At 60.9% G+C, this 27,188-nt stretch overlaps 5 protein-coding genes across 5 annotated transcripts; 3 read left to right on the forward strand and 2 right to left on the reverse strand.

Annotated features, from left to right (window-relative positions):
• Positions 1 to 5,954: 5,954 nt before the first annotated feature.
• On the forward strand, positions 5,955 to 7,399 carry METTL27 (methyltransferase like 27). Its single transcript, XM_054394576.1, has 5 exons — positions 5,955 to 6,062; positions 6,141 to 6,269; positions 6,407 to 6,542; positions 6,627 to 6,719; positions 7,161 to 7,399. The coding sequence occupies exons 1-5, from the start codon at positions 5,955 to 5,957 to the stop codon at positions 7,397 to 7,399; spliced, it is 705 nt and encodes a 234-aa protein (XP_054250551.1).
• A 1,832-nt stretch (positions 7,400 to 9,231) lies between these two features.
• Positions 9,232 to 9,855, reverse strand: LOC128977108 (claudin-3-like). Its single transcript, XM_054394577.1, has one exon. The coding sequence runs from the start codon at positions 9,853 to 9,855 to the stop codon at positions 9,232 to 9,234; it is 624 nt and encodes a 207-aa protein (XP_054250552.1).
• Positions 9,856 to 12,815: 2,960 nt separating this feature from the next.
• On the reverse strand, positions 12,816 to 13,445 carry LOC128976800 (claudin-4-like). Its single transcript, XM_054394162.1, has one exon. The coding sequence runs from the start codon at positions 13,443 to 13,445 to the stop codon at positions 12,816 to 12,818; it is 630 nt and encodes a 209-aa protein (XP_054250137.1).
• Positions 13,446 to 21,254: 7,809 nt separating this feature from the next.
• On the forward strand, positions 21,255 to 21,899 carry LOC128976799 (claudin-3-like). Its single transcript, XM_054394161.1, has one exon. It carries the CDS (start codon positions 21,255 to 21,257, stop codon positions 21,897 to 21,899), a length of 645 nt encoding a protein of 214 aa, XP_054250136.1.
• Positions 21,900 to 23,825: 1,926 nt separating this feature from the next.
• Positions 23,826 to 25,854, forward strand: ABHD11 (abhydrolase domain containing 11). The gene is made up of 5 exons (XM_054394306.1): positions 23,826 to 23,924; positions 24,031 to 24,204; positions 24,564 to 24,734; positions 24,984 to 25,165; positions 25,398 to 25,854. The coding sequence occupies exons 1-5, from the start codon at positions 23,847 to 23,849 to the stop codon at positions 25,534 to 25,536; spliced, it is 744 nt and encodes a 247-aa protein (XP_054250281.1). The 5' UTR covers positions 23,826 to 23,846; the 3' UTR covers positions 25,537 to 25,854.
• Positions 25,855 to 27,188: the final 1,334 nt, after the last annotated feature.

Below are 27,188 nucleotides of genomic sequence, written 5' to 3' on the forward strand. Positions count from 1 at the left end.
AATGCAGGTAAAACATGTACAGGGTTGATGTGGAAGCACCACAGCCTGAGGATGTTCTCAGCATGGTGAGTAGTTGATTGAGGTGAGGCTGTAGTGAGGTGGGGACTGGTCTCTTCTCCCTGGCATCAGATGATGGAATGAGAGGAAATGGCCTGAAATTGTGCCAGGGGAGGGTTAGGTTGGAGATTAGGAAAAATTTCTTTGCTGCAAGAGGATTGGAACAGGCTGCCCAGGGAGGTGCTGGAGTCCCCTTCCCTGGAGGTGTTCAAGATACCTGTGGCCATGGCACTTGGGGCTGTGGTTTAGTGGTGGTGGTGCTCTTAGGTTGATGGTCAGACCGGATGACCTCAGAGGTCTTTTCCAACCAAAACAGTTCTGTGGTTCTATGACACCGTGCTGCCAGCCAGCTCAGGGGGAACAGCCACAGTCAGAGCCATGCAAGGTGGCAGATCAGAGCCAGGGCACGTGTCAGGTGCCCAGGGCAGCTTGGCTGGCTGGCAGGAGCACAACCCTTCCCAGCCATGAATCAGCTCCTCAGGCTGCTCCCCATCCTGCCTGCCCGTCCCTCCGCTCTGATCCGTGGCCAGCTCCGCGCCGTGCCACACTGACTCATATCTCAGCTTCCCCTTGCTACCTGCTGGTGAGCCACATGGGTGTCAGGGGCCACCACTGGATGGCTGGGTGACAGTAGCCTCCATCCATCACACAGCAAGGCCTGGATTTATGAACTGAGAAGTTGGGCAAGAGCCCAGAGATCCGTGGGGGAGCTGGTGGTGCTGAGCGGCATTCATTAGGGGGCAAAATCCACTTGCCCCTGGGCACCAGAGGGCTGGGCTTTAGAGGAGGACTGGACAGTTCATGGGGTTGATGGACTCCAGCCACGTTTGGATGGTGGAAAGCAAAACTGCTGTGTCCTCTAGGCATGCAGGAGTGGAGCTGTCCCAGCCCCCAGCTGTGCCAAACCCCAGCAGCCACCCTGCCCTCTGCCACCTCCTTGACCAGGGGGAGATGGAGCCTCCTGCCTCTGCTTCTCCAAGGAGCTCTCCAGGTCACATCTGGCTGGTACCCCACAGGGTTTTCCTGCCCTGCTCTGTGCATACCCCAGCCCAGCACCCTGCAGAGCACCCCACTTCAGCAGGGCAAGCCCCGAAACTTGTGGAGCTTGAGTGCCCCAGGGGCTGTCTGTCCTTGTTTCCCCAGGCTCGAGATGAACACCAGAGAGCTCTGAGGATGATGAGAGGTCCTTTGCAAAGCTGTGTGTACCATGGGGTATCCTGAGGACATTCCCTGTCACTGGTATCCTCCCCTCACCCCAAGGAGGACCTGGAGTAGGGAGCGGGGCACAGACACACAGTTCATGACCCTGACAGCTTTAAATGCCCATCATGAGGGTCACCAAAGTCCCCTGAGCTACTGTGTCCCCAGCTGACCCCATCAACCTGATCCCAGGGACCATGTCCCTGCCTGACCCCATGGAACACATCTACCCCATGGCTAGAGCAAGGGGCTGGAAAACACCCAAGTGCCAGGCCCTGAGCACCTTGTGAGGGCAGGTGCAGACCCCAGCAAGCACAGAGCCACCCAGCCAGCCCCTGCAGCACATTGCTCCTGCCCAGTCACCATGGCTGAGGGCCTCGTGGAGAAGTTGAAGTCTCAGCTGCTGATGGAGGTAGCTTCATGCTGCTCAAGGGGTGGCTTTTGGCCACCGTGGCCCCCAGAACCTGCAGGGTCCTTGTTCCCTGGGGCTGTGTGGGGCAAAACACCTCCAGAGCAAGTGATGCACCAGGCTGTGATGCTGGGGTGGGAGAAGCAGAGGGGAGGCACATGGGGGGGGCTGTCAAAAAATGAGCTGAAGGGGGTTGTTTGCTCCATAAGCTGGAGATGGATGTGGGTGCCAGGGCAGATGGGGCAGAAGAGAGGCTGGGCTCAGGCTAGTGAACACCTGTGAGCTCCCAGAAGCTGATGCCAGCAGGAGCTCGACACGGGCACCACGAAGATGCCTACTGCAGCCTCCAGCCCACATTCCATCCCAAACCTCACAGGCACAGCTGTCATGGCTGCTGATGGCCCAGGACCCAGGGGCACATGTGTGATGGATCTCATCTCAGATCACCTGGAGATGCCAGGGTGCCCACAAACCTCATGTGTGTGCTCCTGCTAGGAACCAGCTAATGGATGGTACATCAGTGACTGGTGCCACTGGGCTCATGCCCAGCTAATGGATGGTACACCAGTGACTGGTGCCACTGGCCTCATGCACAGCTGCCTGGACAACCCAGCAAGTTTCTGGGACATACAAGGCTGTAGGACCTGGCATCCTGCAGCTCCACCCTGAGGAAGAGCCTTAGGGACTTCCCACCAGCACTGGCTTGTCCAGAGGACAGAGTAAGTCCCATCCAGAGGGCCAAAGCCACGCCAGGAACACCCTGCACAAGCCCACCTGCCTGGTGCACTAGCTGCCACCACACACCTTACCCAGGGGTCAGGCTTGGATGTAGGACCTGAGGGCAGGTTAAAGCAAATGACATTGCTAGATCTGGCAGAACCCAACCTGGAGCTCCCTGGTGCTTCAGAGCATCCAAAGCCAGCTCAGACTTTGTCTTCCCCATCACCTGTCCCAGCTCACTGGCAGGTTGGAGGGTGAAGGACCCACCTAAGCTGCCTTTCCACCCCTGCACCACCTTCTTGGTGGGGGAGAGTGGGGAAGGTCATGCCAGAGGTCTGTGGGCTTGCAGTGGCCACTCAAGCCCCTGCCTCGGGGCCAGGCATCCCTCCAGCCTCCACGCTGAGGGGTGAGGGGGACACCCCATCTCAGCAGACACACAGAGTTGGCCCAACCCCAGCTCCAGGGTCCCAGCAGGATGCACCTCATGCAGCCAGCTCATCCAGGACACAGCCAGACCCCCTGTCCCCAGGCAGGGGACAAGGACATTAACCCAAGGAGCTGCACCATGGCAGCAGGAGGCCACGTGCCCATGTGGGAGCCCTCCAGCACCAGGCTGTTTGCCAGGACAAAGTCCAGCTTCAGCTCCAGCACCTGCCACAGGGAACCGGCCACAACATGCTGCCACGCCTCATGGGGGTCCTCACTGTCCCACCACCTCTCTCTCATGGGACAGGCTGGGTCCTGGTGTTGGCAGCAGGAACTGCCCAAACCGCAGCTGGCCAGCACTGGGTCCAAGCCAGCCCAAAGCCACCGAGACACAGGGCAGAGCTGTTTGCACAGCTGTGAGCAGTGCAGCCAGACCAGCCAGCTCCAGGAAGGTGATGGGAAAGCACCACCATCTCCACAGAGCAGGATCTGGAGTGCTCATGGACAAGTTCACCATGAGCCAGAAATGTCCTCTCACGGCCAAGAAGGGCAATGGCCTCCTGACGTGCATTAAGAACTGTGTGGCCAGCAGGTCAAGCAAGATTCTCCTTTCCCTCTATTCTATCCCCTGATGTCATAGCTGGAGTCCTGGGTCCAGTTCTGGGCTCTCCAGTTCAAGAAGGACAGGAAGAGAGCCCAGTGGAGGCTATGCAGATGGTAAGGGGCCTGCAGCATCTCTGTGAGGTGGCAAGGCTGAGAGCCCTGGGGCTGCTGAGCCCCAGGAGAGAGAGCAGGCTGAGAGGGGATATTCTGAATGCTTAGCAAGAGCTAAAGGGTGGGGGGAAAGAGGGTGGAACTGGGCTCTTTTCAGTGGTGCCCTGTGACAGGACAAGGGGCAACAGGCACAAACTGGAACCCAGGAGGTTCTATCTGAAGATGAGGAGAAATTTCCTTGCTGTGATTGTGCCAGAGCCCTGGGGCAGGCTGCCCAGAGAGGTTGTGGAGTCTCCTTCTCTGGAGAGATTCCAAACTCACCTGGACATTGTGACCCTGGGAAACCTGCTGTGAGAGCTTGGACTGGATGATCTCCAGATGTCCCTTCCAACCCACACCATGACAGGATTCTGGGATTCTCTAATTTGGGTCTGGATCTGTGTAGGTCAAGACTCAGGGATGGGGTGACACAGCTGCAGCCTCGAGGGTCACTGGAGCTGGGGCTTGGGGGCTGCTGGTAGCATCTTGTAGATGAAGGTCAGGCTTCGATGAGTGGTGGAAACCACACTGGGAGTGTGAGAGACATTATTGGAGCCCCAGTGATGAAGCCATCTGGCGGTCACCACCGTGCAGCTGGAGGCGCAGAGCTCAGGAGGCAGGATTGGACCCGCACTGGCAGCAGCACAGGGGACAAAGTGACTGTGTGCGGGTACGGCAGCTGTCATCTCCAGCAGACCCTGTCCAGGAGCCATGGGTGTCCTTGTCCCCGTAGGTGGGGATGATCCCTGCTCTCATGGCTCCGACCCCAGCCCCTTGAGCCCCCTCTGCCACCCCCCGAGGATGCTGCGGGGGTGTCACCGGGAGTGACACGGCACTGCGGCGGGGGTCGCGGGGGCGCCGGCAGGGGCCGGCGACGTCCGAGTGCGGGCGGAGGGCTCCCTCTCGAGGCCCCCGGCCAGCACTGCCCGGACCAGGGCCAGCAGCAGGACCCGGACCAGGGTCTAATGGGCAGGACCACCGCACATGGACCATGGGCACGGTCACCTCACACGGACCATGGGCAGGGCTACCCCACATGGACCGTGGGAATCCCGCCCCACATTGGACCACGGGCAGTTCCCCATGGTGCTCCTGGACCTGGAGAACACCTCTAGTTGGGGTCCTATCTACCAATGAACTATCAAACATGTCTCCTTTATCAGCCAGATGTGGTGCAGTACAAACGTTGGCTACCTGGAGCTATGGAGAAGACATCTGATCACCTCCACCTGCATTGTGTTGGCACTCAGTGGAGTTTCTTGTGCTGTTTCTTGTGAGCCAAACCCAAACTTGATGTAAGCAAGTGTTTCTCCTCTGGCACAGCCACATTCCTGTCCTCTGTCCTCAAGCTCTGCTTGCTGCTGCACAGCTTGTCTATGGGCATGGGGCATCACAGAATGACCACCCCATGGTGGCTGGAGATGAGCAGGCACATCAGGATGTGAAGGACCTGCCCCAGTGGTGAATGCCCTCTTCCCCGGGGGCTGGGAGAGCTGCTCAGCATCAGGCAATCACCTTCACACATGGTGGGACAGGACAGGTTCAGGTGGTGGCAGAGGAGTATGGTCACCATTTGTCCAGCAGCAGGTGTTGGGTCTGAGTGGCAGCAGAAGACACAGATGCAGGCATGGAGGTGACAGCACAGCACCAGGGCCCTGTGGGGCTGGGATGTGGGGCTGGGATAAAAGGCTGGGCAGGAGGTGACCTGTCCAAGGAGCAGTCATCATGCCTGGGACATCAGTGGGCATCCTGAGGGCATGAGGGCATCCTGACCCCTGCAAGTGACAGAGCAGCAGATCTTCAGCAGCAGTTGGGTGGGATGGGGCTGAGGCACGCTTCAGCAGAAGAGTGGTGGCTTTGGGGCCAGCTCTACCAGGGCACTTGGTGTCACTCCCTGTAAGCATTTGATGTCACCGTCCCTGGACACTTGGTTTCACACCCCAAGACACATGGGCACTCCATCAAGGCACTTGGTCCTCCTTGGGGCAGTTGGTGCTGACCCCTCCCAGGGCACTTGGTGCCAGCCTCCAGGACACTGGCTGACACTGCCGGGGACAGGAGGTGCCACCCTCGGGTCACTGTGTGCCTCCTTGGGGCACTAGGTCACCGCCTCCGCCCCGGGACACTTGCTCGTGTTCGCTCCCCATAGCGGAGCGGGACATGGGCGCGGCGGCCAATGGGGCGCTGGAGGCGTATCCAGAGAGGCTGAGCGGAGCCACTAGAACGCTAGGGGTTACCAGCAGAGCCAATGGGGGGCTGGAGGCGCGGCCGTGGGGGATTCACAGACCCAATAGGGCGCCGGGGGGCCGTGGCCGTGACAGGTGCGCGAAGCCAATGGGGCAAGGCGGGTGGCTCGTCCGGGGTTCGGGACGCGGAGCCGGCGGGGAGGATGCGGCTGCCGGTTGCTGTCCGGGAGCGGGTGGCGGCGGTGCACAGTGTCTCGGCGCTGCCCGAGCGCCTGCGGCTGTACGACGGCTGGGCTGACAGCTACGAGCAGGTACCGGGGATCACCGGGGCCGGAGCCGGGGCCGTTTAGCTCTGCTCCCCGTCGCCTCTGACCGCCGTGTCCCCGCAGGATGTGGCGGCGCTGGAATACCGGGCACCGCACCTGGCTGCCGCTTCTCTCGCCTTCGCTTTCCCCATGCCACCCGCCGAGGCTCGGCTGCTCGACGTGGCTTGTGGCACCGGGCTTGTAGCGCGGGAGGTATGGGATGGGATGGGATGGGATGGGATGGGATGGGATGGGATGGGATGGGATGGGATGGGATGGGATGGGATGGGATGGGATGGGATGGGGAGCTAAGTGTGCCGTCTGTCCGTCTGTCCCCTCTGTCCTCTCAGCTCCACCGCCGCGGCTTCCGCTGCCTTCACGGCGTGGACGGCAGCGCGGGGATGCTGGAGCGGGCGCGGAGCACCGGGCTGTACCGGCAGCTGTGGCGGTGTGTCCTGGGCCGGGAGGCCCTGCCGGTGCCTGCAGGTAATAGGCTAGCACCGGTTGGGGGCGGGGGAGGTGGAATGCCCCGGAGGACCCCTCCTAGTGATGCCCGAAGTGTCCCGGCAGAGCACTACGACGCCGTGACGCTGGTGGGAGCCCTGGGCGAGGGACAGGTGCCGAGCACGGTCGCGCCGGAGCTGCTGCGTGTCACCAAGCCAGGTGCGTGGATGTTTCCTGCTGTTCCCTCCCTGCGGGACCCCCGGGGGTCCAGTCGAGGACTGGGAGTGACAGTGGATGTGGGTCAGCCAAACCTTGTTCCCCCTGCCTGGTGCAGGCAGGGTCATGTGGTGGCAGCTCGGTCCCTGGCCATGCCTTCTGGCAGGGCGCAGGCAGGGTTCCAGCAGTGACACTCCTGATGCGTGACAGCCTGTGCTCAGCGTGATGTCCTGCCTGTCCCCTGTGTGCTGGCCTCCTGGCCTGCCTGTCCTTTGGCCTCCTTGTCCCTCGGCCTGCCTGTACCTTGCCCACTGGTCTGCCTGTCCTTTGCTGGCCTGCCAGCTGACTCCTTGCAGGGTCCTGCTGCCTCCCCTCACCCCAAGGGGATGCCACCCCCAGCAGAGGACGCCTGGCATCCATGTCACCTTCCCCCTCTCCTGGCAGGAGGGTTCGTCTGCCTGACAACGAGGAGCAACCCCTCGAACCTGAAGTACAAGGCAGAGCTGGAGGTGGCACTGGAGAGGCTGGAGAAGCAGGGAGCCTGGCAGAAGGTCCTGGCCCAGGAGGTGGAGTACTGGGAAAGGGCCACCTCCGAGGAGGAGAGCACCCAGGGCACTGGCTACATCTCCGGGATGGTCTACATCTATCAGAAATGCCCTGTCCCCCAACTCGAGGAGGACTGAGAGCCAAAGCAGCCCTGGGGAGAGGCAGAATGAGCACTTAGCCCCTTGTAAAACCCATTCCAGTGACCCTCTTCGGGAGCAGGGCAGCTGCTGGGGGGGTGACAATGTTTTGAGGGAGTGTCCTCATTCCCTTCTCTGGCTCCTTCCCACCAAGGTGGAGGCCCTGGGGACCCAGCCTGTTCCTTAGCATGGGGAGGGTCTTTTGGTTTCACTGGGGTCTCCTGGACACCACCATTAGCTCTGACATTGAGGTGTTGTCCCCAGCACTTCAGCCCTCACTGTGACATCTTCAGACCCACCTGGCTGTTCGGAGCCTTCTCATGTCTGGGATATCTTCTCCCCACCATGCCAGCTTCTTAGACCTCATCATCAACATCCTGATCCTTCTTCATCTTCCCTAGCCCAGACCCCTGTGGTCTTTACCAGAGGATTGTTGGATGTGCCTCTCCGCCCCCCCCCACCCCCCCCCCCACCCCATCACCACATCCTGTGGTCCTCCATCCTTGTCTTCCCCAGGAGTTAACCCAGCACACCCTAAGGTGCAGGATATCTCCATATCCAAACCAGGAGCAGCTGTGCCAAGGTGGCACCCAGCTGAAGAAGCTTTCCAAGCACCACATCAGCCTCTTATCCCACAACATCTGCTTAAGTCTCTCATTTTCCTACAGCTTTGTACATAATGGTCTGGGTGGGAAGTAAGGCTGGAAAGGACTTTAGGAGCTAGTGGCTGCTCCCCACCCAGGAGCCACCCAGCATCACCTGCCCAGCCTGTTCCCCAAGCCCCTTGCCATGCTGCCTCCACCCTTCCTCCTCCACTTCTCCCCTGGGAAGTTTTTTACCCAAATCTCTCGCTGGGATGTTTCGTTTTTCCCTTTTCTCTTCCCTCAGACCTGTTCCTGCCTGTCCCATTCCCATGGGTCAGATTACTTCCTCCACCCCTGGAGCTCTTCCCTGGCAGGACAACATGCCTGTGATTGTCCCCATCCCCACCAGGGACATCTCCCACACTCGCCCTCCCTGTGCATTTTGTCACCCCTGCACATTGCCCTCCCCTAGGTATTGGGATCCCAGTGCCCATCTTGGGTAGCTGCTCTGCTTCCCTCTCTCCACATCTGTCCCCAGCACTGTCCCCTGGGCAACTGGGGGTCATGGCTGTCCCCATCCTTGCACTTGGCTCTTTAATAAACCCTCTGCTACTGCTGCCTGCCTGCTGTGTGTGGTCCCTGGAGCAGAAGTGCTGTGGACCCTCTGGGGTGGGCAAAGGAGGGTGGGGGGACTTGGCTTTTTTCTGGGGTTCCCTCCTAGTCCCTGAGGGCTCGAAGGACCAAGCTCTGTGAGTCTGGTGTCCCCCTGTGCCTCTCCTGGTTCTCAGCACCATCTCCCTGCCTCAGTTTCCCTGCTGGGGATTACACAGGGCTCTCCCTGGAGGCTCCTGTCACATCCTCGTGGGGATATGAGAACATGCCAGGCACTGGGGCAGCACTCTCCAGCTGGCAGCAGGCTGGCAGCAGGCTGGCATGATGCAATACCCATAGGACATGTCACCACCCTTCCTTCCCCCCACCATGATGCTTAGAAATGAGCCCAGGCAGCCTTGGTGGCACCAAGATGTTTATAGCCCACCATGAGCACAGCCCCTGCGTGCCAGGGAAAGGGACACAGTGGGAGACCATGCCAGGGGTACAGCCAGTGTGGGGATGGGCAGGAGGAGGTAGCACGTGGGGAGGGAGGGTGGCATGTGGAGGCTGGATGGGGATGGTGGTGAGGCCTGGGCTGGTGGAGAGCCATGGAGTGGTGGAGAGCCCCTGGGGCTGACATCCAGGCGCGGCGGCTCACACGTAGTCTTTCATGGGGTAGCTGCAGCCTTTCCTCTCTCGGTCACTGTCCCTGTTGGTCGAGAGACCCGCGGAGCACAGGACAGACCCACCGATGAGCTCAAGGGCGAAGGAGAAGAGGCCAACGATAATGGCAGATCCCAGCTCTCTCTTGAGGGATTCAGGCACCAGGGGGTTGTAGAAGTTGCAGACAGTGCTGTTAGCACTCGAAGCAACAGGTATGAGCAGCATGACCCCGGCCATGACAAAGGTGACCCCTCCAATGACCGTGTTCCTGTTCTTGATGTTCTCATCCTCGGCAAAGCGAGAGGATCTGAAGCCGGTGAGGACGGCGACAAGGCCGAAGAAGGCTGTGAAGATGGAGGTGATAACCAGGCCACGACCTGCCTGCAGCCCGGGGCTGATCTCCAGCAGGGAGTCGTAGTACTTGCACTGCAGCCTCCCTGCGTTGTCGCTCACACAGGTCTGGAACAGCCCTTCCGTCACGGTCTGGGCTGCCATCATGTCGGTGCCCAGGAAGGCTGAGACCCTCCAGGTGGGCAGGGCGCAGGTAATGATGGAGCCGATCCAGCCCAGCAAGGAGAGCAGCAGCCCAGACAACTGTTGCGTTGAGTTTGCCATTTCCAGCACCTGCGGGGACAGGGCACAACTGTCATAGCCACAGCCACAGAGCCAGGCAGGCCTTCTGAAGAGCATGGCCCCCATGCTGACGTGTCCTGCTTGCCATCTGAGTGGGGACACTGCAGACCAGCACAGGGACACGTGTGGCTTGGGGCGCTGGGGAGGACAGCGTGGGGACATGGGACATGGGGCATTACTGCAGGTCAATACAGGGACACATGTGGCACTGAACACCCAGGGCCCAAGGAGGCCGAGGTGCAGGGCCTCCCATGTGTGCTGTTTCCCTCTATGATGTCCCCACAGCACAGGGTAGTCCCCTGCCATTGTCCCATCCCAGCCTGGCTGAGCAGATGGCAAGTGTCAGGGAGGGGGACAGCTTTCAGTGAACAGGATGAGGAGCTCTCTGTGCACATCCTACCATACTCCAAAGCACAGACACCACACCACCACCACCACCACCTTCTCACCCTGCTCCACTGCCATAGCTTCATCCTCCTTGGCCACCTTCATGGTGCCAGAGGGCAGATGAGGCAGCCTCTGCCCTCACCATGGCACCAGCTGTTCCCTGTTCAAGGCCAGGTTTTGTTTTGCTCTGGGTGCCGCACTGCAGTGCCCTTTGGACCCAGGATTTCCTTTCTGGGACGCTGGAAACGGGTCAGAGCTCAGGTCTGCCTCCAATCCTGGTTGTGGTGCTCAGCACTTTCAGGGATACCTGCTCTTCCTTCAGACCAGGAGCAGTACTAAGAGGACAAACCTCTGGTGAGGGACTGTGAAGCCCAGGGTCATCACAGGCATTACCCTTTTGACCCTCAGATAAGAAGGGTGCCCATCACAGGAAGACACACCAGACACATGGCCCCACCACAGCCACACGTGGCCACTATGGCTCCTGACTCAGCCCCACACAAGGCAGAGCCCCCATCCTGCCAAGGAGCAGAGTGCACCCATGGGTGCTGGCACCCATGCTTGGTAGCTGAGACTAGGTGAGTTTTTATGAGCCCCATGTGCCAGTGCAGTATCGGCTGTTCCTGGCACACCCTGTGGCACTTGCTGGAGGTTTCACTGTGATTCCTCCGGTCCCGGTTTCAGTTTCTTCAGCCTCTCCTCCTCCACTGTGTCCTGACTCCCTCCCCAGCACCTTTCAGCCCTTGGCATCTTGACAGATAACCAGCACTAGGGCTTTGCCTCCCCTGGTTCATGAAAGCTCCTTTGGGCCACAGATGAAGTCCTTCTCCTCAGGAAAGGGAGACCAGCCTCCTGGGAGGTCAGGATAATGGGAAGCCATCCGAGGCACCCTCCCCCAGCCAGCAGGACCACGAGAGACCCAGAAAACAGGGCACATGACCACCTGCAGCAGGAACAAGTAGGGATCCCAGAAGGGACAAGTAAGGATGCCAGCAGGAATGCTCACCGGAGCATCAGTTTTCCACCTGGACACTGACAGTACAGGGCCACAGGTGCATTTTCCAGTGGCAGCACCTCAAGCCCCCAGACCCAGATGAGACACCAAGAGTCAGGACGGCACCGCCCATCACACACCTGAAGGTGGCAGGGAAGGCTGTTCCCAAGCCAGCAGAGTGCACCCTGGCACAACCTGCCATGCCAGAAGCACGATAGGCAAAACACTCAGCGAGGCCCACGCTCCCCCCCGGGGTGCTCCCAGAGAGGAGAGGGCTGCTGGGTGGCGCCGGGGCCAGTGCGTCCCAACCCGCCCTCACCGGCGCCCCTCACCTTCTTCCTGCTGGGGTGGGAAGAGCACATCAGGACAAGCGTGTGACATCCCCAACACCACGTTTGGCATCACCAAGGCATCGTGCCACCAAGGCAGCTGCTGTCACCCCCCCAGGATGGCTCAGGAAGCAGGGGTCAGACAGCAGCTGGGATCGCAGGAGGCTCAGGAAAGCAGATCTGAGGGATCTTGTGGGGACCAAGGGTCCACGGCACAGGAGCATCAGGCTGTCCCGGCACAGGAGCACCAGGCTGTCCCGGCACAAGAGCACCAGGCTGTCCCAGCACAGAGGCAGGTGTTGGAGAGGGTAAAGAAAAAGCAGCACGCAGGGTCCAAGCAGCTGCTGTTTAATGTGGGAAGGCTGCAACGTGAGGACAAACGGCGGCACAGCCTGAGGGGACGCCATGAGCCACCCTCTCCTGCCCTTGGCTTGGGCACCTCACTCAGTGAATGCCAAGGGGGCCATGGGGCTGGGTGCATCCCATGGGATGGGGTCGGGTGTGGGAGTCACCCCGTTCCATGCAGGTGCACAGTTCCGCTCCATTCCTGCCTCCCCGACCGGTTCCTCCAGCCCAGCCGCTGCCTTCCCACTCCCAGGATAATGATGCCCCCGCCCCGGGGAGCTGCCACCAGAAATCAGACATCAGTGGGAGCTGCTCTGAGCCCCAAAAGTAGGTCAATGTCAAAATTTAGGGTACAGGCAAGCAAAAGCCCCCGCAGACCCTCAAGACCCTCCCAGGGTCTGCACAGACCCCACGTCCCCATGACTGTGTGGGACAGGTTTAGTGTCCCCACCAGCACCACCGCCCACCCCAGGAGGCACCTGCCCACCTGTCCTGGGGGGTTTTAGCCTGCAAGTGCCATGTGGTGCCCACGGGAGCTGTGTCACCGTGTGACACACCCCAATATCAGGAGTCAGGACAGGCTGGTTTTCCAGAGAAGATGCTATGGTTGGGTGCTCCAGAGGGAGCAAGACCCCCACTGGAGGGAACAGCCAGGACAGGATCTCCCTGTTCCCAGTCTCAGCCAAGATTAAAGAACCAGCTTCAACCCCCTGGTGAACAAAGGCAGCTCTGTCTGCCCTCCCTTGCACCTCCCCAGCACCAAGCCCTCCCTGCCCCGGCTCTCAGCCAGCTCCCAGCCCAGCCAGGGGGGTTCACGAGCCGGGGGGGGTCTTGGAGTTTCCGGCTTCCCAGGAACACTGTGGGGGTCCAAGCAGGTGCAGTGGCTCCTAGACGTAGTTGCTGGCTGGCAGGGAGCGAGCGGCTGTGAACTTGGCAGAGTAGGGCTGCTCGCCCCGGGGAGGGCAGGTGCAGCACAGGATGCCCCCTCCGAGCATCAGCAGCACGGAGGCTGCCCAGCCCACGTAGAGGGACGAGCCCAGGTCCCTCTTCTGGGAGTCGGTGACCAGAGGGTTGTAGAAGTCCTGGATGATGGTGTTGGCCGACCAAGAGATGGGGATGAGGATGAGGATGCCGGCGACGATGAAGATAACCCCGGAGAAGATCACGACCTTGGCCTTGGCAGTGTCGTCCTCCACGCAGTTGGTGCACTTGCCACCAGTGACGGCGAGCAGGGTGCCCAGGATGGCCAAGACGATGGCCACCACCACCATGGCGCGGGCGGCTTGCAGGTCCTGCGGCAGGGCCAGCAGGGAGTCGTAGACCTTGCACTGCATCTGCCCCGTGCTCTGCACCACGCAGTTCATCCACAGCCCTTCCCAGATGATCTGCGCCACCACGATGTTGTTGCCCACGAACGCTGTCTCCCGCCACATGGGCAGGGCGCAGCAGAGGATGGAGGCTAACCAGCCGATGACAGAGAGGGCGATGCCCAGCACCTGCAGCCCCATGGAGGCCATCGCTCGCTGCCCGCAGCCCTGCCTGCCTCCCGCTGTGCAGTGCCGGCTGCCGGGACCATGGCAGGCGCTATAAAAGCTTCTGCCGAGGGAGGAGCAGCGGCGGCTGCCGCCGTCCTGCCGCCAGCACCGGACAGAGGGGTAAAACCAGTTTCCCGGGATTCTTCCACTTGCATTTCTCCCCGCAGGGATGACACTTAATATCCCAGTTGCTCCCATGGAGGAGGATGCAGAAGACCGGGTTTGGGCCACCCAGGTGCAGGAGTTGAGTCCCACCGCTGCCCGTGGGCAGGCAGGGGATGCCAAGGGCAGCTGCTGGGGCACAGCCCGGGATGCTGAAGGGGAAGAGCTGGCTGTTGTGAGGGCACCGGGATGTCTCTGCCATTGCTGTCAGCACCTCCTGCTTCATCACCTGGGTGGGGTCCCTCCATGCTCTCGTGCCTCAGTTTCCCCCCAGCTCATGGGGCAGCCGCTCCTGCAGCAGTCCAGGCTCTGGCCCCTGTGGCCCCACGCCAGGGTAGCAGCACACGCTGTCCCTGCCCCGCTGCTGGGCTCCATGCCTGGCAGGACACAAGCAGCTCTTGTTTGTTCTTTGGCATCCATACCAGCTCTTCCCAGCCCTCTTTCAGGCCTCGGGCAGGAGGTGTCACCGCCCAGACCCACAAACCGGTTGGAGCGGCTGCCGGCTCCCCGCAGAGGAAAGACAGCACTGCCTGGGGCGAGGAGGGGGCAGACCCCAAAACCCTCCCCACCTCGTGTGGCACCACCGAGCCGAGGTTCACACCGCAGCCCTCGCTGCCAGCCCTGTCCTCATCCTGCTGCCTACACTGCCTGCACAGCCCAGAGAGTCAGGGCTCTGGGGAGCAGAGGTGGCTTCAAGGTGTCCCTGTGGGTTCCAGGGTGCCTGATGCAGGCAGGGCAGCAGGGTTGGCAGGGCTGGCATCCTTTTGGCACAACCAGCTGAATCCTTTGCCAGGCTGTGCCAATACCCACGCCGATGCTGATACTGATGCAATGCTTTGGCTGCTGCCCAACTTCTCATTTCATCCACAAGACCCCCCACCCACCCCCACCCCGAAGACATCCCCTCCCTGATCCTTCCAAAGTCCCACCAGCACCTACGTAGGTGCAGCACAAGGCCAGACAGACCACAAGGACAGACAGATGGACATTGCACTGTTCCCCCAACCTGACTTAATCCCGGGGCTCTGGAGCAGATAACAGGGCCTGAGATAATCTTGGTGTTCCCAGCAGGGGGGTGACGGGCACAATCCCATCACTAGTGCCAAGTGTTTGGCACCACAGGCTCCAGAGCTGTCACTGCCCACTCTGGGATGTGCCTCAGCCATCAGACTCTGGTGTGGTGGGATGAGCTGGGTGGTCCAAGCACCACAGCGCCATGAGGATGCCAGCAGTGCCTGGACTGGGGAGGCTGGTGCCCACTGTGGCAGCAGTAGGCAGGGCAGAGCCCAGGCACTCCAAGACTTGTGTCTTGCTGCACACTCTGGCTGGTGATGACAAGCTGGGTCCTGTCTGTTTGACCTGTGCAGGAGGAGCCATCCAGGCACCTGGCAGCACCGGGATGCTCCATCCCTCTGTCCTGCTGGAGCACCCACATTGCTCACATACCAGTGTGCCCACCCTAGGGCCTCCTGGTCAAGGTCTCCCTTTAATCTGCAGGACTCTGGAAATTCCCTGCCAGGGCCAGACTCTGCCTGAGGCTTTCAACTCTCAGCCAGCTGCTGTAACCACCAAAGGGTTTGGGGCTGGAGAAAGGCACGTGCCCAGGTGTGTGTACACCTCAGACGGGCATGCCTGTGTCCCCACAGACACGTGGGGCCTTGCCTCTGGGCCAGGGACAAATGGCAAGGTGGGGACAGGGACTCTTTCATTTGCAGAGCATCAAAGACCAGAGCCACTCAGACTACCCCTTGGAGCCAGAGCAGGCGCCAGCAGGGCCCTTGGACAGCCAATTACTGTAATTAAAGCCAGAACGTGACTTATATTCAAACTGGCAGCTGCCCTCAGAAACAGCCCCCATGCCCTTCCCCACGTCCCCCAGTTATGCACTCGCCCAGCTGGCACAGCCAGCCCAGAGTCCACAGCACTGCCAGCAGCAGGACAGATGGACACAGACTGAACAGGGAGCAGCAAAGCAGCAGCCAGCCCTGGGGGCAGCACCCTGTCACCAGCACTTACTGATCCACACTGATCCAGAGCATGCTGGAGCAGCACAGGCAGGACCATGGCACCACCGAGCCCCTCAGCACACGTCATTCAGGGCCATCAACACAGGGACACCAGCCCCACCCCACTGCCCACACCCAGATGCATCCCACAGGACCACAGCTCCAGATTCATCCCAGTGCCACCTGCAAAGGGGCATGGTGCAGGGACGTGCCATGGTAGGACCGCAGTCCACCTGCTCAGCAGGAAGCCCCTCCACTCCAAAACAAGCTGCTCATCCTATCCCAAGCTGTCACTAACTGCCCCAGCACCCAGCTGGCAGTGAAAGTCCTGCCATGAATCCATTGGGATTTGCAGGATGAGGGAAGTCCATCCCATCTCTGTTCTACTGCACACTAACAGGGTCAGATTGAGACTGGAGATTAGGATGAAATTCTTTCCAGTGAGGGTGGTGACACACTGGAACAGGTTGCCCAGTGAGGTTGTGGATGCCCCCTCCCTGGAAGTATTCAAGGCCAGGCTGGATGGTGTCCCTGCCCATGGCAGGGGGGTTGGAACTGGATGATCTTTAAGGTTCCTTCCAACCCAACCCATTCTACAAATCTATAAATCCTGGCACATCAGCCCCCAGACCTTTATGGCTTGGGAAATGCCCTCGACCAATATTCCTCACTTCACGGGGCTGGGAACATGCCACAGCCTCACAGCTGGGCAGCAAGGGCAACCCCAGGCAAGGAGGTGGCATTAAACCCAGTACCACCACAATGCTGAGGGATGTCAGGTACAAAACAGAGGCTGCACCACCCTGACCTTGCACAGAGCAGAGGATACCCTGGGGGTAGAAGGCTCGGGGCATTGAATTCTATGCCGAAGGGCTTGGGGACATCCCCAGCCAGGACAGGGGTGACAGGGGTGACATTCCCACCTCACACACATCCAGCACTGGCTCAGACCCATGCCACTGAGCCGAGAGCTGCTCGTCCCCCAGCACTCGCTCCCAAACTCTCTGCCCTGGCTACCTCGAGGTCCCAGAAAGGTGGGCAAGACTTGCCACCAGGATCTCCGGCTTCACACCCAGGCCAGGCACAGCCACCAGCACGGAGCTGGGGGATTAGTTACCGGCAGCCCCGAGACTCAATGTTCCCAAAAACAGTCCTTGCCCAGCATCACCCCCCCTGACCTGCTCAGGTCTGCAGAGTCAGGGAAAGCAAAGTCTGATCGGCGCCACAGGACAGGAGCCGCCTGCCCGGGAGCCATGGGGTCCCGGGGGGACTCAGCTGCTGCTGCTGTGAGGAACGGGACCTCCAGCCCATGGGTCATCCAATCTGCCCTGTTTGCTGAGCAACCATCAGCTCTGAACGGGGAAAACAGACTCAAGCCATGCCGAGGTGGCTGCCGAAGGGATGGGGGCACACAGTCACAGACCAGGGTGGGGAACATGAGCAGTGCAATGGGGGTGCCCCCATGGACAATGCTGGGAGAAAGCAGGATGCTGCCGCGAAGCTCCAGAGAGCTGACCTGAAGCCATCAGGGTGGGGATGCCCTAGGCACGCCGAGATTTTGGGTGGCCCAGGATCGCCTGGGCAAGCTGCCAAGCCCTTTGCCACATCCAGCCCGGACCGTGCGCCCCTCACCATCCCCCAGCCCCCCGTGTGCTGGCGGAGCACCGGCGGCCCCATCCCCGCCCCGTGTGCCCGCAGACAGAGCCACCATTGATGCTGGGAGCAGCCTTACCTGCTCGCACCGCTGCGGAAGGGCTTTCAACAATAGGCTGTCTGTGTGCCCTGGCCGGGGCAGAGCCAGCAGCCCTGCACTGAAATATAAGCAGCCGCGGCAGCGTTTAGCGCCCGGCCCTGCTCCCCCCAGGGGGCAAACGTGCCGTCACCCCGACCGCAGCGGCGGGGGAACACCCCAAACCCTTTGCCAGGTCCACGTGAGTGGGACGCGGCCCCACAACACCCCGGGGTGGTTTCTGCTGTGACCTCCTGCTCACCCCCCAGGGTTCTGGGTAAACGTTGGGAATGTCTGCAATATGTGTCCCCACCCGGCCAGAGCAAGTGTCCTGCCATGGGCCACCGAGCCAGCAAACCTTTGGGTCTGAACTTCCACTGGGGTCACCATGACACGGCGGGGCAAACCTGTCCCCGTGTCACCAGTGGCTCCACGAGGCCACCCATACTTTGTCCCCACCCCAGGAGAGCCGCTGTGGGTGATACTCCTTATCCCTCCCCCAGCTGTGGGGGGCGAGCAGAGAGGCTTCACCAGGGTGCGGGATGCAGCAGCAGGAGCAATGGGGATGCTCCCAGGACCCCTTTTGGAGATGCTCCCAGGGCCCTTTTTAGGGATGCTGTCCCTGCTGGGCTGTTTTTGGTAAACACCAGCAAGCTGCTGGTTTGCTCACCACAAGCGCGTGGTAGTGGCCATCACCCCGAAACCAGAACCTGGAAAACCCAGTGGTTTGCCTCTTCCTCTGCCGTGAGTCAGGCAGTGGTGGCTGCCCCGGGCCGGCATGGCACCCTGCAGCCTGTACTTTGGCCAATTTGGGGTGATGATGTAGGGACGCTGCAGGTGGGGCTCTGATTGCAGGGTCAGGGGCTGCACTGCTTCACGTCTGCCCTGACCCATCAGCCCCTACCCCAGGGGTACCCCCCCACTGCCCTGTACACCTGACTGGGGTGTCCCCATTACCACACAGCCCTACCAAGGGTGTCCCCCTGTCCTGCATCCCTGCATGAGGTATCATCTGTGCCCCATGTACTTGTCTGGGGTATTCCCATTGCTCCACAGCCCTGCATGAGGTATCCTTCGTGCCCCACATCCCTACCCAGGGGTATCCCCATTGCTCCACGGCCCTGCATGAGGTATCCTTTGTGTCCCACATCCCTAACTGGGGTACCTAAGTGCCCCACATCTATATCCAGGAGTATCTGCTGTGCCCCACAGCCTTACCCAGGGGTATCCACTGTGCCCCACAGCCCTACCCAGGGGTATCCACTGTGCTCCACAGCCCTACCCAGGGGTATCCCCATCACCCAACAGCCCTGCAGGAGGTATCCTTTTGTACCTCACATCTCTACCTGGGGTACACAAGTTGCTCCAGCCCTATGCCCCACATCCCTACCTGGGGTATCCCCATAGCTCTGTACCCAGGGGTAGCTCCCTCTGTACCACACACCTGCCTGGGGTACTCTCCCTGTCCCTTGCCCCTGCATGGAGCATCCCCATTGCCCCACAGCCTTGCCTGTGGTATAATCCTGCCCCTACTGCTGCCCCATGGCCCTGCTCTGAGGTACCCCATTACCCCACAGCCCCGCTCTGGGGTACCCCCAATCCCTGCTGGGGTGCAAGTCCAGCCGTGGGTGGCCGTGCCAGTGCATCCACAGCTAGGTGCATGGCACCGCCGCCGTGTGCCTGTTCACCACTGCCTGCGTGTGTTTGTCTGTCTGTGTGTCTGCCTGCCCTTGCGTCCGTCTGTCTGTCTGTCTGCAGGTGCAGCTGCCTGTCCGGGTGCCGCTGCCGGCAGAGGGGGTGTGAGTGTGGGCGGGTGTGAGTGTGGGTGGGTGTGAGTGTGGGTGGGCGTGTTCACGTGCCTGCGTGCACCCCGGGGGTGCTGGCTCTGCCCTGCCTGTGGAGTGAGCTGCCTGCACCACCTGGGGGGCCTCAGCCAGCCCAGCCTCTGCTGTGCTTGGCTGGGGGGTGTTGTAGTACCAGCAGCACCCCAGTCAGGCCTGCCACCAGTGCACTGGCACTGTGGGCACTCCAAGGTGCTCCCAAAGAGTGGGATCCTTAGCACCTCCAAGTGACACAGGCACAAGTCCCTGAGGTGATGCTTTCATGAGGTCCTCATCAACAGCACATATGGAGTCACATCACTGGGTAGCCCTAGAGCCACCAACCCTGGCTGGCTGTGGGAGGGTTGGGGTGCCCCTGGAGAGGGTGATCAGTGGGGTGACAGAAGCCCACCTGGGCAGATACAGGGGGTATTGAAGTGCCATGGTGTGACAGAAGCCCACCCAGCCAGACACAGGAGATATCAGGGTGCCACACGGGGATGGAAATTCACCTGGCCAGGTACATGAGGTATTGGGGTGCCACAGGGTGCCAAAAACCCACCTGGCCAGGGTATTTTTGGGATGCCAAGGGTTGGCAGAGGCTAATCTGTCTGGGCATGGGGCAGTAGGGTGTCACAGGGCAGACAACAGAGTTCTAAGGTGACATGAGATGACAACAGCTAACCCAGCCAGATATGGGGTGTTGGAGTGCTGTGGGGTGGCAGACCCCACTGGTTATGGGGTTTCAGGGTGCTGAAAGGCAGTAAAACCCAACTGAGCTATTTTGGGATGCTGTGGGATATCCAAAACTGATCCCTGCCCCCAGCTATGGCATGCTGGGGTGCTGTGGGGTACAGCCAGGCAGACACAGAGCTCCCCTCATCACAGCCCTCAGATGCCCAGGCAGGGAGGGGACCCTCTGTGGCGCCAGCTGCCAGCATCCTGCCGCGCTCTTGAGTAGTTAATAAGTTGTAGGAGAGATTTTGGCGCAGGCAGGGAACAGGCAGGAGCAAGCCTGTGTCCAGCGAGGGCCAGCAACCACATTCCTTGGGAGGGGGTGGAGAGCGGCTGGAAACGCCAGCAGCACCAACACCATACAAGGTTGGGGTGGGGACAATTGACGGGGGACACCCATTGCACCCCACAACCATGGAGTTGCCGGGTCAGAAGCGTGTCTGTCGGCAGCCTGCCCACACCTGGCTGCTTAGGTTTATTTTCCCTTCCTTGCCTGCCTGCTCAGGTTAACAAGGGGACGCTGCCTGGGGCGGTTACGTGCGTTATCAGCTTCCTTCAAGGCCAAAATACATGAGCAGGATGAGTACAGATATTTATTATCCACTCAGGGTGAGTACAGATATTTATTATCCACTCAGGGAATTCCCATTGCTGCTCCCTGCCTAGCAGGGTGGGAGCAGGAGGGGGTCAGGCAGGGGGTTATACTGCTGCTGCCACCCTGCTCGTGAAAGCCCTGGGATGGTGGCACTGGAGCAAGGAGCGTCACAACATGACAAAGGGGTTTGCACTTTGCACAGTGATGCAAAGTTGCCCAGCGCTTGCCGAGCCCCAGCTGAACGTGAGCGAGCACTGATAAGGTTCTCCAGAATTAACCAAACTCTGACCTGCCAGCACCTCCAGGAGGTGGAGGTGAGGGGGTGGGGAACGGTGAAAACGAAGGATTTCCACGTCTCCAAAGGGATTTGGTGGGTCTGAGCAAACATGATGGCCTTGCTTCCTGGTATCCATCACCCTGAAACCAAGGGGATGGCCATGGCAGGTGGCGTCTCTCCCCCTCCCACCCTTCTCAGGTAACCAGCGCCATCTCTGCAAACAAAGGGGAGGGTGTGGGACGCAGGTGACGGAGGAACGGAGAGGAGCGTCCAGCAGTGAAACCCCACCCCGGGCGGGCGCTGGAGCTGGCCCAGCCAGCCCTTATAAATACAGGTGCACCCAGGTGTAAGCTGATCCCCCGACGGCTGTGAGCGGTGACGGGTGACGGCCACGGCATCCAGCCCCTGGGTTCTTCTCCGCCATCACCCAGAGCACAGCAGCAGCAACCAGCAGCGAAGCAGCCACCATGTCGATGGCACTGGAGATCGGTGGGGTGGCCTTGGCGGTGTTGGGTTGGCTGTGCAGCATCATTTGCTGCGCCTTGCCCATGTGGAGGGTGACGGCCTTCATCGGCAACAACATCGTGACGGCGCAGATCATCTGGGAAGGGCTGTGGATGAACTGCGTGGTGCAGAGCACGGGGCAGATGCAGTGCAAGGTCTACGACTCCATGCTGGCCCTGCCGCAGGACCTGCAAGCCGCCCGCGCCCTCCTGGTGGTGGCCATCGTCTTGGCTGTCCTGGGTTTAATGGTGGCCATCGTGGGTGCCCAGTGCACACGCTGCGTGGAAGATGAGAGCACTAAAGCCAAGATCACCATCGTCTCCGGCGTCATTTTCCTCCTCTCCGGCGTCATGAACCTCATCCCTGTCTCCTGGTCGGCCAACACCATCATCCGGGATTTCTACAGCCCGCTGGTGCTCGACCCACAGAAGCGGGAGCTGGGCACCTCGCTCTATGTGGGCTGGGCAGCCTCTGCCCTCCTGCTGATGGGGGGGGCCCTGCTCTGCTGCTCCTGCCCCCCCAAGGAGGACAGGTACCCCACGGGCAAGGTGGCCTACTCTGCCCCGCGCTCCGCTGTCACCAGCTACGACAAGAGGAACTATGTCTGAGCCCCCTCGGGACCCCCTGGCACATCCCAGCACCCCAAAGCCCTCCACCCCGCACCCCGGGACACCCTTATCATCCTCACGGGGACGGGGAGTGGCAACGGCGGGGCAGAGGGGGGCGCGAAGGAGGGGTCGGGGACGGCGTCGGGGTCAGGGCCGGGCTGTGTAAATAGAGACGGTTTCGGTTAAACACGAGGCAGTTTCGGGTCGGCAGGAGAAGTGGCACCCAGTGTGCCCTTGCCCGAGCCGGTGGGATGGGATGGGGAGACAGGGAGCGGACGGTGCCGCCCCCCCGGTGTGTGTGTGTCCCCCACGGCCACCGGCCGGGCGCCGTCTGTCCCTGTTACGTGTGGTCTGTACCGGTTACATTTGTCAATAAAAGTGTCCTGTTTTGGTAGCACGAGTATCCTTGGATAGGGGTGGGGGCAGGCAGGATCCCACGGGGCATGGGTATCTGGGGGCACAGTAACCCTCAAGGAGCCACCCCACACTGTCCAACAGCACCGGATTTGAGGTTGGCGGGGGTCTCATGCCTCAGTCCCTCATCCCCCTCACGCTGGGGTCTCTGCTCTGAGGCGGGGGAGTCCAGTTACTCTTCCACAGTTCGGGGACAGTTCTGTGGCCGGAGTGGGAGGCAGCAGGGCAGCGGCTGAACGGAGACAACGGCACTCCCTGCCCTCCCGGGCCAAAGTCTCGCTCTGCCGAGGGGAACACCAGGCGCTGCTCCCCCCACCCCCCCACTAACCCCTCCCGGTTACAGACTAGCGGCTAGGGCGAGGCTGCCTTGCACAACCGCTCCCAGCGCCTCGGCACGGCCACGGCACCCGCCTTCCCCGCCACGCTCTAGCGGGCAGGGACAAAGGGGAAAGAGCTGCTGCAGGTGCACCGGGGCCCGGCGATCAGCGGGGCCGGCCGGGCAGCGGGACGGAGAGGGCCCCTCGGCAACCTGCAACTTGCTCCGGGGCTCGGAGCGGCTTTCGGGAAAAGGCTGCTCAGCGGCAGAGGGGAGGTTTTGGTGCCCCGAGGCCTTGGCTGCACCTGCAGCAGGAGCAGGCGGCCCTGACCCCGCCCGGCCCCAGCGGCCGGAGCCGGCGGAGCCAGCTGCCCGGCTCGCAGGCAGGTGATGGGCCAGGCTCGGCTTTCTCCGGGGCCCCTCCCCGTCCCGCTCCTCGGCACGCCTGGCTGCAAGCAGCCGCGATAAGGATCTGTAGGGCAGTTCTGCCCGGCTCTGTCTGGCCCGGGGAGGGGTATCCCGGGAGGACACGGCCCCAGTTCCCTGCCTAGCCCGCAGCTGGCCTCGTTCCGGTCCCCGCCCGCAGGCAGCGCTGACCTTGCGGCCCCGAAGCTGGCAGGAGCCAAGCAACCGTTATGCAGAACCGCCCTCCCGCCACCAGGGGGCGCCCGCCTTCCAGCCGGCGGGGCGGGGCAGGCCGCGCGCGTACTGTGCGTACTGCGTCAGGGCCCGGGCGCCAACGCTAGGACCGCCGCCGCCATCATGCTCCGCAGGTTCCCCCGCGCCCCCGCCCCAACAGGAGGGCTGAGCGTCCGTCCGCCGCTTGTCGCCGCTACCGCCGCCGCCCGCTCCGTGGTGACGTAAGGGCGCGGCCACGCGAGTTGGGAGGGGGACGGCAGGAGGGGTCCCGAAAGAAGGGGCGGGGCCGTTGGGCGGAACTGGGCCACGTCCCCCGCGGTAGCCCCGCCCAAGGCGGTAGCCTCGCACCGCCAGCGTTGCCGAGGCCTGGCCCCGTCCGCAGGCGTTAACCCCGCCCCCAGCCCAATCGGCGGCAATTCCCCGCTCGCCCGCGGGCAGCCATTGATCTCACCCCATCACTAGCCCCGCCTTTCGCTCCGCCCTCATGCCCTGGCCCCGCCCCGACGCTCCTCTCGCGCAGGGCGGTGCCACTGGCACACGTGGAGGTGCCGGGCCGTGGGGACCGACCGCCCCTAGTGATGCTCCACGGGCTCTTCGGCAGCCACGGCAACTTCCAGACGGTGGCCAAGACGCTGGTGGGCCGCGGCAGCGGCAAGGTGAGGTCACGGCGATGCGGGAGAGAAGCCCGCAGTGCCCCAAAGAAGGAGGTGACCAGAGGACAGTGCCTGAAGCTGCGGTGACGCTGTGCCTCTGCCCAGGCAGGTGCTGACGGTGGACGCTAGGAACCACGGCAGCAGCCCTCATAGCCCGCTGATGACTTACGAAGCTATGAGCCTTGATGTGCAGCAACTCCTGACGCGCCTGGGCATCACCAAGTGCATCCTCCTGGGACACAGCATGGGGGGCAAGACGGCAATGACGCTGGCCTTGCAGCGGGTCGGCAGACACAAGGCTTCCGGGGCCGCGGGGGGCGGGAGGTTGTAGGCAGGGGGTGGCATTTCTTCACGAGTGCCAGGCTTGCCCACAGCCCTGCAGCGGGTGGCTTTTCTTTGTCACAGTTAGGGTGCTGTCCCTTTAAGTTCAGAGCAAGTCTCTGCCCTGTCCCTCCAGCACTAATCACAAAGAACTTGTAGATGCCTTATGCCAAGGCACAGGGGAACAGGAACTTGGGAAGGGCAGGAGGAGGATCTGCTGAGACAGGAGCCCCCAAGGAGTCTGGGTGGGAGCAGAACCTTGTGCCCCATCCCACTGGGGTGATCTTGGCTGGCATCTATCTGCCATGCTTGTATCCCCAGCCTGACCTGGTGGAGCGCCTCATCTCTGTGGACATTAGTCCTGTCACAACCGTACTTGTCTCTGAATTCTCTGCCTACATCTCTGCCATGAAGTCGGTGAGGATCCCGGATGGTCTGTCCCGCTCTGCTGCCCGCCAGTTGGCAGATGATCAGCTGAGTCCTGTGATCCAGGTAGGATATTCCACTCCTTGGATGGGGTTTCCACTCCCAGTGTGTCCCTGGAGCACAGTGCTTTAGGGCCATGACACTTCCCACCGCTGCTCTCTTGCCACTGTTGCGGGCAGTTGGGGGCATCTGTCAGGGTGCTGGGGAATGCAACAACATGGGAGATGGGCAGGACGGGGTGGAAGCGAGGATGGAAGCTGCTGGGACATCTCAAGGGCTTGTTGCTGAAGCATGTATGATCCCCTTCTGTGGCAGCTCCCACAGCTGAGACACTTCCTGCTCACCAACCTGGTGGAGGTGGAAGGCCGCTACGTCTGGCGGGTGAACCTGGAAGCAATTTCCCACCACCTGACAGATCTCATGAACTTCCCTGTCTTCCATAAGCCTTATCTTGGCCCGGTGCTCTTCTTGGGAGGATCCAAGTCACCCTATATGAGGTGGGACTGGAGAGAAGTGGTTCAAGTCTGTGGTTTGATCTCTTGTGCCCTTCTGCAGCTTCTAAGGGTGGGAGGAAGCCCCCAGGATGGGAAAGGCCCCGGAGCAGGCTTTGTGATTCCAGCAGCCAGTAACACCAAAACACTGGAGAGCAGGGGGGATGCTGGGGACAGCCTCAGGCTTACCCAGGGGGAGAGGGATGTGGTCAGACCTGGGATCTCCCTTGTCCTGCAGCTCCAAAGACTACCCAGAGATCCAGCGCCTCTTCCCCAAGGCAGATATCCAGTACATTGAAGGTGCAGGCCACATAGTCCACCAAGATAAATTTGAAGAGTTCATCACTGCTGTCTCCAAGTTCCTGCTACCACCTTAGTGCTGAGGTCTCTGCAAGCACAATGTAGGACCTGAGAAGCTCCAGGCAGTGTTGTGGAGCTCTGTGAGGCAGTGCTCAGCCTGGCCCAGTTGCCCATGTTGCTGTCCAATCCTGCCTGCAAGGCCTTCTCTCACCCCAGGTCACCTGGAGCCAAAGCAGAGAGGCTCTTCCATCCTGCTGAGTTTTCCTGCCACCTTGCAGGGTGGCACTGGGCCAGGACACTGTCCTGCCTGCGCTGGAGCATCTGGGAGGCAGAGAGGGGACACCTCTAGACCACCTGCTGGTGAATCTGGCTGTGACTTTGCAGAATGTGCAATAAAGATGAATCCATGCCAAGGCAGAAAATGGTTTGCATTGGTCATGGAGGACAGGGACAGGTGGGGGGTGGGCACAGGAAGGGGCTCTCGCATACCAGTGGGGATGCTGGTAGGAGGGGACAAATCAACTGGGCTTGCAATGCACTGAGTGTGCATAAGATGGGTTTGAGGATTTTTCATGGCTCCCAGGGGAATTGTGTCTTTCCTCCACCTCGGGGGCAGCAGTAGGGATCAGAGAGTCGGGGAAGAGGTCTCCTGAGCAAGGAGGTGCTGCAAGTGGGAGGCAGGGAAATCCCCTGGAGCACATCTGCCCAGCCTGTCCTCTCCTCCCTGAGCTCCCTCCAAATTCTCACCTCCCACCTACTCAGCATCCCCTGAGAAGGCAACAAGGCAATGTAACAGCAGCTACTGCCAACAGCCACCCACCCACCACGGGCTGCAGGCAAAGGAGTGCAGCCGTCTGCTGTGAAAATCCCTTTATTAGATGATTGGTAAAGCCAGAGACAGGGTGGAAGCAGCTCTGGAGGTGACAGATTGTCTCTGTCGCAACTGGGGACAGGCTCCTGTGTGCAGCTGGGCAGAGAATCGGAATCATTAAGACTGGAAAAGATGTGCAGGATCATTCAGTCCAACCATTAACTCAGCACCACCAAGCCCACTGCTAAACCATGTCCCTCAGCACCACATCTCCACAGCTTTTCAATGTCTTTAGGGACAAGGACTCCACCAACCTGTTCCATCCCTTCCCTATCACTTCCCCTGCCTGCTGATTCCTCCCCCACCATCTACCCTGGGTGCTCCCCATTCTCTGTCACCCACTCAGGGTGCTGCTCCCTCCTTTATTTCCCAACCCAGCATCTTCCCCCTGCCATCACCTACCTCTCCCTTTTCCCACACACCTGCAGAAAGTGTCCCAGGGGATGAAATTCCAAGCAGCAGGGCCTCAGCTACACAGTGATGCAGTGTCCTGACTCATGCTGTGCTCCATCTCTGTGCATTAGGCCAGCCCAGGTGAGTAGGTCCCACCACTGAGCCCCAGCACCACAGGTCATACTCACCTGCCACCACCTCACAGTCCCCTGGCCTCCCCAAGGAGCCATGAAAACTTTCTCCTGTGGAAGGGAAATGTAAGCAAATGTTTGCCACAGCTTCATTTCCTGTCTCCCAGCTGGGCTGTTGTTATGCCCTGCCCAGGCTCCTGCAGTCACCTGTAGCCCAGGATATGCCTGTGAGCACACCAGGTGTGGGACCAGAGCCTCTGCACCCTTTGCAGCCACGCTCAGATTTCCTCCTGGGAGTGCTCAGCACATCATGAATGCATGTGACATTCTCCCA

This window comes from Indicator indicator, chromosome 30, assembly GCF_027791375.1.
Source record: "Indicator indicator isolate 239-I01 chromosome 30, UM_Iind_1.1, whole genome shotgun sequence".
NCBI classification, from domain to species: Eukaryota; Metazoa; Chordata; class Aves; order Piciformes; family Indicatoridae; genus Indicator; species Indicator indicator.